This window comes from Magallana gigas, chromosome 5, assembly GCF_963853765.1.
Source record: "Magallana gigas chromosome 5, xbMagGiga1.1, whole genome shotgun sequence".
NCBI classification, from domain to species: Eukaryota; Metazoa; Mollusca; class Bivalvia; order Ostreida; family Ostreidae; genus Magallana; species Magallana gigas.
Genome location: NC_088857.1, coordinates 15,117,141 through 15,128,981, shown reverse-complemented (window position 1 = coordinate 15,128,981; position 11,841 = coordinate 15,117,141). Strand labels below are relative to the sequence as shown.

The following is an 11,841-nucleotide window of genomic DNA, read 5'->3' as shown; positions in this document are numbered from 1 at the left end:
TCTTAATTCGAAATAATAAGACTATGAAGGGCATAAATATAGATGTGGAAGAGTATAAAATATCGCAGTACACAGACGGCTCCCCAAAATCTCTTGACGGAATTCTCCAAACACTAGACATATGCAAATGTAAACTTTCGTAGAACAAAATAATATGGATAGGATGTTAAAAAAAATCTCAAAAGAAGTTTTTCATCACTTTAAATGGAAATTAACTGAATTTCACACAAGGTTTAATCTTTGGGTATAAACGATAGGATATAAAAAATCTCAAAAGAAGTTTTTCATTACTCTAAGTGGAAATTAACTTAATTTCACACAAAGTTTAATCTTTGGGTATAAACTTTTCAGAAAATCTGGAAGATATGATAGAGATAGATTCCAAATCAGTAGATAAACTCTTATCTTAATGGAATACTAGAAATCTTACAACGATAGGAAAATCAGTTATCAAAAAGTTTAGTAGTCCCCAAAATTAATCATTTAATTTTGACTCTACCAAACCCAACACTAGAATTTATTAGAAGTTTGGAAAGAAAACTATTTGAATTTATTTGGAATGAAAAACCAGAACAAACTAAGAAGAGCACTCTCATTCAATGATATGAGAATGACAGATTAAAACTGATAGATTTTGAAAACTTTATGATGGCACTTAAATAAGGATGGATTAAAAGGCTTTAGTTATACTTTCAACATTAACAAATTTGTTTAAAGCTTATTTTGGAAATCATATGCAAACACTGATGAAATCTGGTATTGATTTTACTAAAATAATTATATAAAATTCAAACAATAGATTTTGGAAAGTTGAAAAATGTTGAAAAACATTTATTCTGTGCAAAAAGGAAACAATGGTAGAATGCATAAATCAGATATATAAAATTGACAATAAATCAGTTTCCTTTCAGGATATTTAAAAATTAGGTTTCATTTATATAGGGGATATGTATGAAAAGGTCAATCAGACGTTTGTTATACGGAGTTGAAAAACAGATTCAACTTTTTGTTCAATATCTCGTTCTATTAAAATCATTACAAAATTATTTGAAACTGTCAAATAAATAGTTAACACAGAATTAAGATAGTTGTTATCTAAATACAGTAGACTTATTCTGTAGAACTAGGGAAGGGTTGTAGGGACATGTACAATCTCTTAATATCCAAGGAAAAAACTTATCCTAAATCTGAAACAAATTGATATCAGAAATTGAACTCAAAAGCAATTGAGGAAAATGTATAGTCTGCATTTTAAGTGCACAAACAATTAAAAAATTACTGTGGCTTCAATGCCAACTATTACGAAGGATTTTACCAACTAAATATTATTAACATAGAGTAAGGATTGTAAATTCCTCATTGTGTCACTTATGTCAACAGACCAGTGAGACGTTAAAACATATTTTTGTTGACTGTAATTTAGTGAAAGAAATTTGGATTAAATTGGAGTGAAGATAATAGATATCCTTGGTTTACAAACAAATTTTGATAAATATTCCATCCTTTTTAGATAGTATCCATAGGGTTAGCTGCAGATCTGTAGATCTCTGGTTGAAAAAATTCGGATAGACAAACCAGAGAGCTACAGTTCCATGCGTTGTAAAAACCTCCGATTTACGCCGCCGTTTTTGTGTCGCTCGCTTCGGGAATTATATCCGACTTTAAAAGCATTCAACCGCCTAAAAAATTGGATTTATTAATTAAACATATAGTTTACCCTAACTCTGCTAACTTTGTTTTCCTTTCAATGGTTCACAACGGCCATCCTTCGAATGTATCAATCACACAAATACTATAAATGTATATACATGTATACACTTATGTTTATGCGCTATGCTTATACTCTGATATGTGAATATGTGAAAGTTCAATTAAAAAAAGAGAGGAAAAAAGCGTAATCAACTTTAGGTTCGTGACGGTGATGTTGAAGCAAGAAGAACCCACTTTAGTGCAAAACTGTAGTTATTTGACATGTTTTGTTACCATATCATCTGAAAGGCTTAAAATAATATACATTTATTGGACTCATTCATTTATACCCCGACACATACAGTCACCCTTGCTACATAAAATGCAAACTATCTAAGGTTAAATTAAAACTGCAAGGTTTATTTGCAACCGTAAATCAACACCTCAAATCTATGTACCAATAAAATCGCGTGTCTAGCTTCGATTATTTAAAGAATAAGTAACCATTCTTTGAATATTATGAGGTGATAATTTCTGTCGGGGCGTGATCAAATCCAATAAAACCCGAAAGGCTTTATGATAAATTTGATCACGTCTCGACCGAAATTATCACGTACCTCATAATATTAAAAAAATATGCCTTATTACCTATATTTATGTTATTTTCAGCCATTGTACGATTAGATATTTGAAAATAAATAAACAAAATTCGCTTGCACCCTAATTATACCTCATTTGAATTGTACAAAATCGATACGTAGTGTTATCACAGGCAAAGAAACTGAAAAATGTAAATATATATGAATGAAAAAAAATATCTGGATTCTGAAAGAAAGTGTTACTTATTAGAAATAGACGGTTTACATTTCAAATGACGATTTCATTACCTGAACAAAATTTTTTCAGAGTCGACTGTCGTAGAAGAATGCATGGTCTCTTCTCAGCAAGCAAGTTACGTACACGTGTGATCAAAGTTAGCAAGAAGTCTGGTATCAAACTGTACATATCCTATTCTGTTTCCGGAAAGCACAACAACACGGATTCAAATCATGTTATATGGCTACCATTTCTAGCTGCACTTCATTTGCATACAGTCAATAACTTATTATATGAACATACAATACATACACAGAACGAAAGTTCTAAGTGTTCTCCCTATAAAATGTGTTCTTGCCTTTGCGGTGACTAATTTCCACCTAATTCTTTAGTGGTTTCAAACGATGTAGCAATCTTTACCTCTGGTTGCGACTCGAGGTATAGATCTGTTTCGATACCTGGCAGACCAAATTCTATATTCAGCTAAGTTACCAAGCAAATTATGTTAACACTGTATTCTTTTGTGTAATTTTTTAACATGAACGGTTTATTTCTTATCTTTTGATATTTCCATCTCCTAGTGTCTTTGTCTGAGATACTTAACACTATGAATCGATTGTGTAATGTATGGTCCCATACATTTCATCAATGGCTATTTGAAAATATAATTTAATATTTTATATATGTATAATTGCTGAAAATAATATAAATATGTGCGTAAGGTGCATAAATAAGGAATCATTCTTTGTATACTAGTTTTAATGTGATCAAATACGGTTGGCATTATCAAAATATATCATAAAGCTCTCCATGCTTTATTAGATTTGATCACCCCGACCATATTTGATCACCTCATAATACTCAAAAGAATAATTCCTTATTTCTTCAATAGCAAATAAAGCAGTAGAAACACATATTTTAGGACGATATGGTTTTGCGTAGAAGTGTCGACTATTTCAAGTGTGAAAACTGCAAGCTACTTTCCTTGATAATTACAAAATTAAAAAAGCATGACTGTCTGTCATGGCTATAAGCTTGATAATAACTCGGTAATGGTGCTCTACAATCAGCAAAAGTAATGCAGCTAAATCTTTAGCATAATCCAAATGTGTGATATTGAAAAAAAAAATGTCATGAAATGTGACCAAAGAAATATGTTTCCTTGTATACTGCAAAAGCCAACACACAAAATATAAACCCTCCAACCAGTATTATATTATTTCCTTGTCATATCTTCTTGGAATGGAACACGACCTTCCTTTTAATGGACTTTAAAGTTCTACATCCAAGGCTGCGTTGTACTAATTTAAGTTTACATTGACAAATTGTTTATAGAAGACAATGTTACAGCAACAAGCATGAAAACAGCATTGTATGAATACTATAACTGCAATCAAATAAAGTTATGTTACACATCAGCCTAATGAAATTCAGTTTTTGTTGTTATTTGTAACAATTCCATGATGTCAAACAGTTTTGCCTTTATCCTTTGGATCATCCCCCTTGGATATATCAGCTCCACCCCATTTTACTTACGTACATTAACAGTAATTTAGTGAATTGCATTTACTTTTCATAATCAATCTATCAATTGGCTAAAAGAAAGATGTTAATATAAACAATAAAATGCTTTCTTTTGTGATTCATTCGGGGTTTGAAGGTAGCAACATTGCAGAAAAAATACATAACCCGCGTTACCTTCTCATGAATTATCAAAGAAAGCATTTTATTGTTTATATTAACATCTTTCTTTTAGCCAATTGATAGATTGATTATGAAAAGTAAATGCAATTCACTAAATTACTGTTAATGTACGTAAGTACGTTAACTAAAAGAAACAGCCAAATCGTCTCCTGTGAGACTTTAAGTCTGACATCGTCATGATTATTTCGTGCAGTTCGTGATTTTTCCTAGGTTGTTGAAGTTCTCGACCAATCGATAAACTGGGTGTGTCAAGTTTGGTCCTGTCACTTTTTTGTCAGTTTCAGCCGCTGTAGATTTCGACCAATCAATAAACGGGGCGTGTTGATTTCAATCTGGCTGTTTCTATAGAGCTATTAATTAACTATAAGTTTCCGTAAGAAATAGAGGGAATAATACTTGGTAGATGTAAATACAGTCTCTTATCATGATGTTCAACAGTTTTGTGTTTATCCTTTGGATCACCCCCCTTGGATATATCAGCTCCACCCCCATAATACTTTCATAGTCTCTTCTCTGGTCCAACTTGGTAGTGTTCCTACTGTATCTGGTGCCACCGGTGAGGTAGGGCATGCTGTTCTGGTTTGAATTGTCTTAGACATTTCTCCCTCTTCTATCCAACTATTTCTCTGAAAGCTCGATTTGCTTGCTTGAGTTTAGAGAAAATGAGCGTAAATACAGACACGATATAAAATCCCGCATTGTCCATCTTGTATGTGTCTCATTGTTCAGTTGAATTATGACACGTTTAAAGGGGCGTGGTCATGATTTTGGTCTTGTTCTATTTTTTTTATTTACAATGCTTTATGAATGCATTTCTAATGATCTTAGAAATTTAAGTGTCAGTCATAGGGTTTGAAGCAAGAAACAGGGCTCACAATTCTTTGTCATGAAAGCAATGCTTGTTTCCTGTTTTTGTTTACATAGTTTCAATACATCCGTGAATAATAATATTCATGCTAATTTGCCCATCCTCTCATTCATTTTAAGCATAAATAAACAGTTCTTGACGTTTAAGATATTCATTTTAGGTCGTAACCTGGAAATTTTTTCTTTAAGATTCAAAATGTAAACAAAAAAAGGTTGTTAACATAGCAAAGAATTATAACCTCTGTAGCTCGCAAATAACTCAACAAATGACACTCAAATTTTGGTTGTTTATTGGAAATGCCTTACCAAAGCGTTGTAAACATTAAAATCGGAAAAATAATTTTTCACCAAAATCGTGAAAATGCCCCTTTGATGTTTTATTTCCCAATAGGACTTGCATATGCATTTTCAGCATTTCAAGCTTGATGTTTAGCACAGTGTACTCCACATTACTGCATCCATCTGCGCAATCACTCTTCTAATTCCTTACTGGAGACAGAGATCGTGACAACAAAGATTACGCTCCCTAAAATCTTTCTATGGGCAGGCAATCATCAAGATTTAGGGCTAATGCATACCTGATATATAAAACGCATAAGAAATTTGCATCCTAAGGTTTAGAAATGGATAAAGGCTAGTTCTGGGAGTGGAAGTAAAATATCGTGTGATACAATAAATCAATATTATTAAACCATCTACTTATATTTAAGAAGTATAACATGAACCGCACATTAAAAAAAACATTGATGAAGCGAAAATAGCACAAGACAAAATTAACCCTAGTTTACAGTATTTTGCTTGTCAGGGTCTTCAAATATTGTTACCAAAAAAAATATGACTACAAGATGGATGTTAATTATCACCATGATTATCCATTTTGTTAAATTAAAAGTAAATTACAATTTCCACAATAAACATTTTTGAAAGAGAAATTTGTCACAGTGTGCAAATTACTACATATCTCAGGGGTAGGTAGCAAGGGACAGTTTCGCATAAAGTAACCGTCAATATTTTAGTAAAAATGGGTGTTACTGTATTTGAAGGCCTGTATGTACTATGAAAATTAGTAAATTGATTATAGGTGATAATTTTATGGTAGCAGGGAGTCATTCTTGTATTTTGATGTAAAGCATGTAGGTCCCATAGTGTTATAGGAGGTGCTTGGGAGTCAGATGCAAAACGGTGGCTGTTGACAGGTGTGCTCACTTTTCATGCAAGAAGAAAGTAGGACAGACGGTAAGTGAAATAGTGTGAAAATAACATGGATGGGGGGTGGGGTGGTACAGACTGGCAGGGAGGGGACATGTTAGACTACAGATTGCACCCTGTCCCGGGGGTCATCTCTCTGCAGGGAACACGGTAGGGTGGGGTCTAAATGCGCCAAAATGGGTAAAATTTTGACATTACACGGGGTGGGGGTCAAGGAGACATTTTATTTGACCAGAAAAAGATATGTTTCATTTTGGGTAAATTTTTAACATGAATGTCCTTCCTTAAGTCTAACAGGTAGTTACAAGTCATTTTGATCCAGGTTCAAGTTATATTTTCCCCGCAACATTGTGCTAAATGGGAGTACCCCCACCCCACTATTTCATGCATCAAAAAAACTGTCCCCTGCTACCGTATTCCAAAACTATAACTAAGACATGCATAAAAAAGTCGACTTTTAATAGAATTATGTTTGGACTAGTGTTTTGATGAAAGATCTTTTAGAGATGAAGAAATACATGTATACTGAGTGTGGTAGTAACTGCCACGTAAAAGAAGTCCAATAAAATATACATGTAATAATATCGCAGGACCTGCAATATATCACGTGATAAAACATGGGAAAATATTATGATCAGACTGCGTGGCTCAAGAACTATCGAGCAAAAATTAAAAAAAAACACACTCTTTAATTTATAGTTCCATCACTGAGTTTCATTTGCGGGTGAAAGTCGAACATACTATACAGTATATATACCTGTACATATACATATTATATAGTATACTAGTATATATACCTGTACATATTCATACTATTCAGTAACAAAAAGCCTCAATTCAGTTTAGACTTCTGAAGAAATAAAGATACAATATCAGCGATGTCGATATCTTTCGCAGTATCTAAAGCATACTGTGTTGACTTGAGCATGCGTAAGATTTCACTACTACATCCGGATTTTAAGAGCAATTTTATAACCTCGACATGGTCAACTCCTTGCGAATACTTCGGTTTAGGTACACTTTTTGTATTACAGGAATACTTCAAGACAAACATGTGCCCTTTCATCAACATGTCTTTTTCAAACATAAATGGAAGTTCAATATTTTTCAGGAGATATAGATTTCCTCTGCTTGAAGCCAACTGAAGACCCGTATATCCGAAAGTATCTATGACGTTTGCGTCAACTCCAAGTTGCAAAAGCGTTTTCGTAAATTTCCAATTGCCACTCGCAGACGAGTAATGAATTGGATATCGACCATTGCTATCCGGAGAGTCACAAATTGAGCCATGTTTTATCAGTAATTCCGCAATGTGAAAATGGCCAGCAGAACAAGCAGTATGAATAGGAAGGTTCCCTTGTTTGTCGTAAGCGTTAACGTCTGCTCCGAACTCCAGCAAACATTGAGTTATGCTCAAACATCCATGAAAGCATGCAAGATGCAAAGGCTTGAGTCCTTCTGTCGTTTCAACGTTAGGGTCAGCACCATGTTTCAACAGAAGATTTGTTATGAAGATACTTTTCCTTGAGATTGCAATTTCGAGTAATGTATGGTCATTTAATGGTATATTGACGATTTGTTGGTTTGCCTTCAAAATTATGCTGGCAATATCGCCTGTGTATGTAGCTACATGAACATCGGAAAGTAACGATACAGATACCTCCGAAAAATCAGTGTCGAAAAAGATGTATCTTCGTAGCAGATTGGCTGTGGGTAGACCCAACTGGTTCTTTTCAAATAATGAATAGTTTAATTTTCGTAACACTGCATGTCTACAGAGAATCTTTAGTGTCATTTCCTGTGGCTCAACTGTACTACTTTCTTTTAAAGGAAACTGAACTGCAAGCATTTCACTCAAACATTGTTCAACTATCAAGCGAAAATTATTTGCCTTGACCTTTTCTACGTTCATGAGACCCTCTTTCATCTTGCAGTAAAATTGAAAAGAAAAGCTGCAAAAGACTTTGTAAAAGTATAATAATATGAAGAAAGCTATTTCAAAATGGTTCCTTGCTACGGTCGTCTCAAAGGCTTGTTGAATTGTTTCTGCCGTGAATGAGTTATGCTGTGCTCCCCATTGGATAAGTTTTAAAGTTCCCAAAATATTGTTATTCTCTATTGCATGATGCAGTGCCGTATAACCCTTGCTGTCGGTGAGGCGTAGGTCTGCACCACTCTCTAGTAGAATATTTAAGACTTTTAAGGATCTTATATACCTCTCTTGACTGTTCGCGTCGATGGAAGTCGAAGATTGCCCTGCACACAAAATCAACGGAGTCAGAGATTGCAGTTCTCCAGCAGTGTTGACGTTGGCTCTGCATTTTATCAGGGCTTTGGTTACGTTCACGAGTGAGTTTTGTACCGCAATATAAAGCGGTGTTCTATCTCTTTCATCTACAGCATCAACGTTGACACCATGTTTCACTAAAGCGAAAACTATAGCCTCGTTATCGCTCTCTCCGTGCGCACATCCATGAAGTATTGAAGGCGTCGATTGGTTTATATGTGCTCCAAGTGATATAAGTTTTCTGACCAATGAAATTGGTCCGGTTTTGGATGCGAAATATAACCCAGTTCGACCAAACCTATCCACAGTGTTGACATCTATATTAGGGCATGCCATAACAGCTTCGATTATTTCATTGGTCTTGAGTTCTAGAGCTAATGTCAATGCTGTATGGTTAAATCTGAGCTTGTTGACTAGGTAACCATTGTCTGCAAGGATGCTCACCACTAATTTGAGGTCATTCTTTTCTATAGCAACATGTAGAAGATCCAAGACTTCAAATGATTCTGTCATCTGGCACTAGATAGGAAACGCTCAACATGAACTGCACCTGTACGAAGAAAATAAAATGATACGTAGTTCAGTATCAAAAAGAATAAAGAAATGTATTTCAATTTACGATCATTTGTTGGTTGATATCGATTCGTTACGATTGATGGAGAGAGAAACGAAGCGTAATCAACCATAAGTTGCCGACGATATTATTGAACCTCGAGAAATATTCTGTAATGTTGTAAATTTTGTATTATCACCCAACCAGTAAATTCAAAACTTTGATAGCTATTTGCATATAGTTTTGAATATTCATTTTATAAATATCAATTCATATAGCTAAGGCACTTTTAACTTGATATCATGAGGGTATTTACACCCAAGCAGCATATTTAAAAACATGAGACTACTTTAACACGAACCCTAGATTATATAATATGTTTTGTGACCGTAATAGTTCTTTCTTTCTGAATACATTTAAAGCACATGTATATAGTGCACTGAGTCATCTGTTCATGATCCCGAAACATACACCCTAGTCACGTGCAGAAAACTGCAAACTACTGATGTTAAAATAAAAAATTCAAAGTTCACTTGCAACTGTAAATCAACACTTTCAATGCAATATTAAATAATAAGTTGCGAGTCTATATTTTCTGTATATCGGGATTCTGAAGAAAGCGCATTTTTAAAAATTAGTTTACATTTCAAATGAAACTTGTTTACCTGAAAAATGTTTAGGGAGATGTCAGCATGGTCTCTTCTCAGCAAGCAATCTACATACACGAATGATCAAAGTTGACAAGAAGTCGAGTAACATCTGTACATATCCTCCTCCGTTTCCGGATTACATACAAAAAGGGATCCAAATCCACTGTTTTCTAACTACATTTCATGCAGTTAATAACTTAATCCATGTACAAACAATATACACAACAGGACTGTAATCCACTTTTCAAACACAAATAACTTTTTTTTTAAATGAAACGCGTTTTCCCACGGGCAACATCTCTTTAATAAAACATACGAAGTTTTTAAATGTGCAGTAAAGAGATTGCATTGATCCATAAAGCATGTGCACTGAGCATGACTGGGGCATTTGTACATTATCTTTCCTGGTCCCTAACTAAAAGCTTAATCCTTTTGAAATGCACAAGGAAACATACCTCTTTCTAACGTTTTCATGACATTTGAAAAAATTACACGTTTGGGTTATGGTATACTACATTTAGCTACATCAATTTTGCTTTTTTTAGACCATCATTACTGAGTTATCAACAACGTTCCAGCCATGATAGCCATGCTTCATAAATTTTGTAATTATTAAGTAAAATAGCTTGTAGTTTACACTTCTTGATACAGATTGCGATCAAAGCTTCAACACAAAAGCCCAACGACTCTAGAATATATAATAAGCATATTAAGAAAACGTTAATGTGTTTCAATTACCCAATTTTATTCTCTTGTATGAACACGTAATGCACAATTGGGATCAGTAAAAGTGAAGGATTAATAGATTCAGCGAACATGCACGGATCTAGAAGAGAGGTCCAGACCCCCCCCCCCCCCCCCTGCAAAATTCAAATTTATTTAAATTTACATTATAAATCTACTAAAAATATGCCTCATACCTTCTTCCCGGCAAACCTCAAATAACCGGATAAATAGTAATCGGACCCCCCCCCCCCCCAGGGTAAAAAAAATTCTGAATCTGCGCATGGCGTACGATCACAAAATATCAGTAGTGTTTAAATAGCTTGCTTGGTACATGTCTAGCTTATGTTAGCGTGCACTTTAGTTTGCCAAGTATTTAATGAAGTCTCTAACCCAGTCATTAAGTGGTTAAAAATCCCACTTTGTCGCCATAATCTTACAATCTGTGTGTGTGTGTGTGTGTGTGGGGGGGGGGGGGGGGGGCTATGGCCGTTTCTTAAAAGGTAGAGTGAAGATTCCCCTCCTCTAATTAACAAGAAGGTCAACTGTAGACAGCATCCATGTAGTTTACTATTTGCTTGAATACATGGGTTGTCCAAAAAGTTAGTGTACAATCTCGTTTTTGTCATTTTAAATGGGTTTATATATACATATTCTATATCTAAATCTTCGTATATTTTTGCAGTTAACTGGCTAACCCAGCGAACTGCACAAACAGGCACACAGTTTTCATGCTTGAAGATTTTAATGCATCATCAAATATAAAAAACGGGTTTTCTTAAAGTATCTGGTTTATTTTTTTTTATTTATTTATTTTTTTTTGTTGGTTATATGAAATCCAAGTATGTTACGGATTTTATGTGTATAACATTCCGTCTGAGCATGGTCAACACTATAGAACTAAGCCAACGCACAAAGTATAAAACCTCCAACATACCCTGTATTACATTATTTCCTAATCATATCTTCTAGGGAGGGAGCATGGTCCTTCAGTTGATTGGACTTTACAGTTCTTCACCCAAGGATGCTTTAAGCCAAGTTAAGTTAAAATTGGCAATGTACTCATAGAACAACATGTTGTATTTTGGAGAGGGTTTACATAGGCATAGCCTGTTGTCTAGCTAATCCTTTTGATTCTCAATAAAATATGTTATAATTAAACAAATAAAAGACCATGTAACAGAAATACCATGCAAAAGCTTAGCTTTGTTGAGCATGCAAATCACATTGTATAAATACTAAAACTACAATCAAGCTAGACAACATTGAGATGGTGACCATCTCAAAGGGCCCCGCCTAAATAATGGACAAAAGGATAAAAACAATTTCAGATAATTCTGCTT

The 11,841-nt window shown here is 34.3% G+C and overlaps 1 protein-coding gene across 1 annotated transcript; it reads right to left on the bottom strand.

The window, feature by feature from the left end:
* Positions 1–6,727: 6,727 nt before the first annotated feature.
* LOC105346210 (ankyrin-1) lies at positions 6,728–10,267 on the bottom strand. Its single transcript, XM_011454706.4, has 2 exons — positions 9,791–10,267; positions 6,728–9,122 (listed from the first exon to the last, which is right to left on the bottom strand). Exon 2 carries the CDS (start codon positions 9,083–9,085, stop codon positions 7,118–7,120), a length of 1,968 nt encoding a protein of 655 aa, XP_011453008.3. The 5' UTR covers positions 9,086–9,122; positions 9,791–10,267; the 3' UTR covers positions 6,728–7,117.
* Between the last annotated feature and the right edge of the window lie 1,574 nt (positions 10,268–11,841).

Coding starts and splice junctions, on each gene's coding strand:
- LOC105346210 (XM_011454706.4), bottom strand. CDS start 9,085: ATGACAGAATCATTTGAAGTCTTGGATCTTCTACATGTTGCTATAGAA.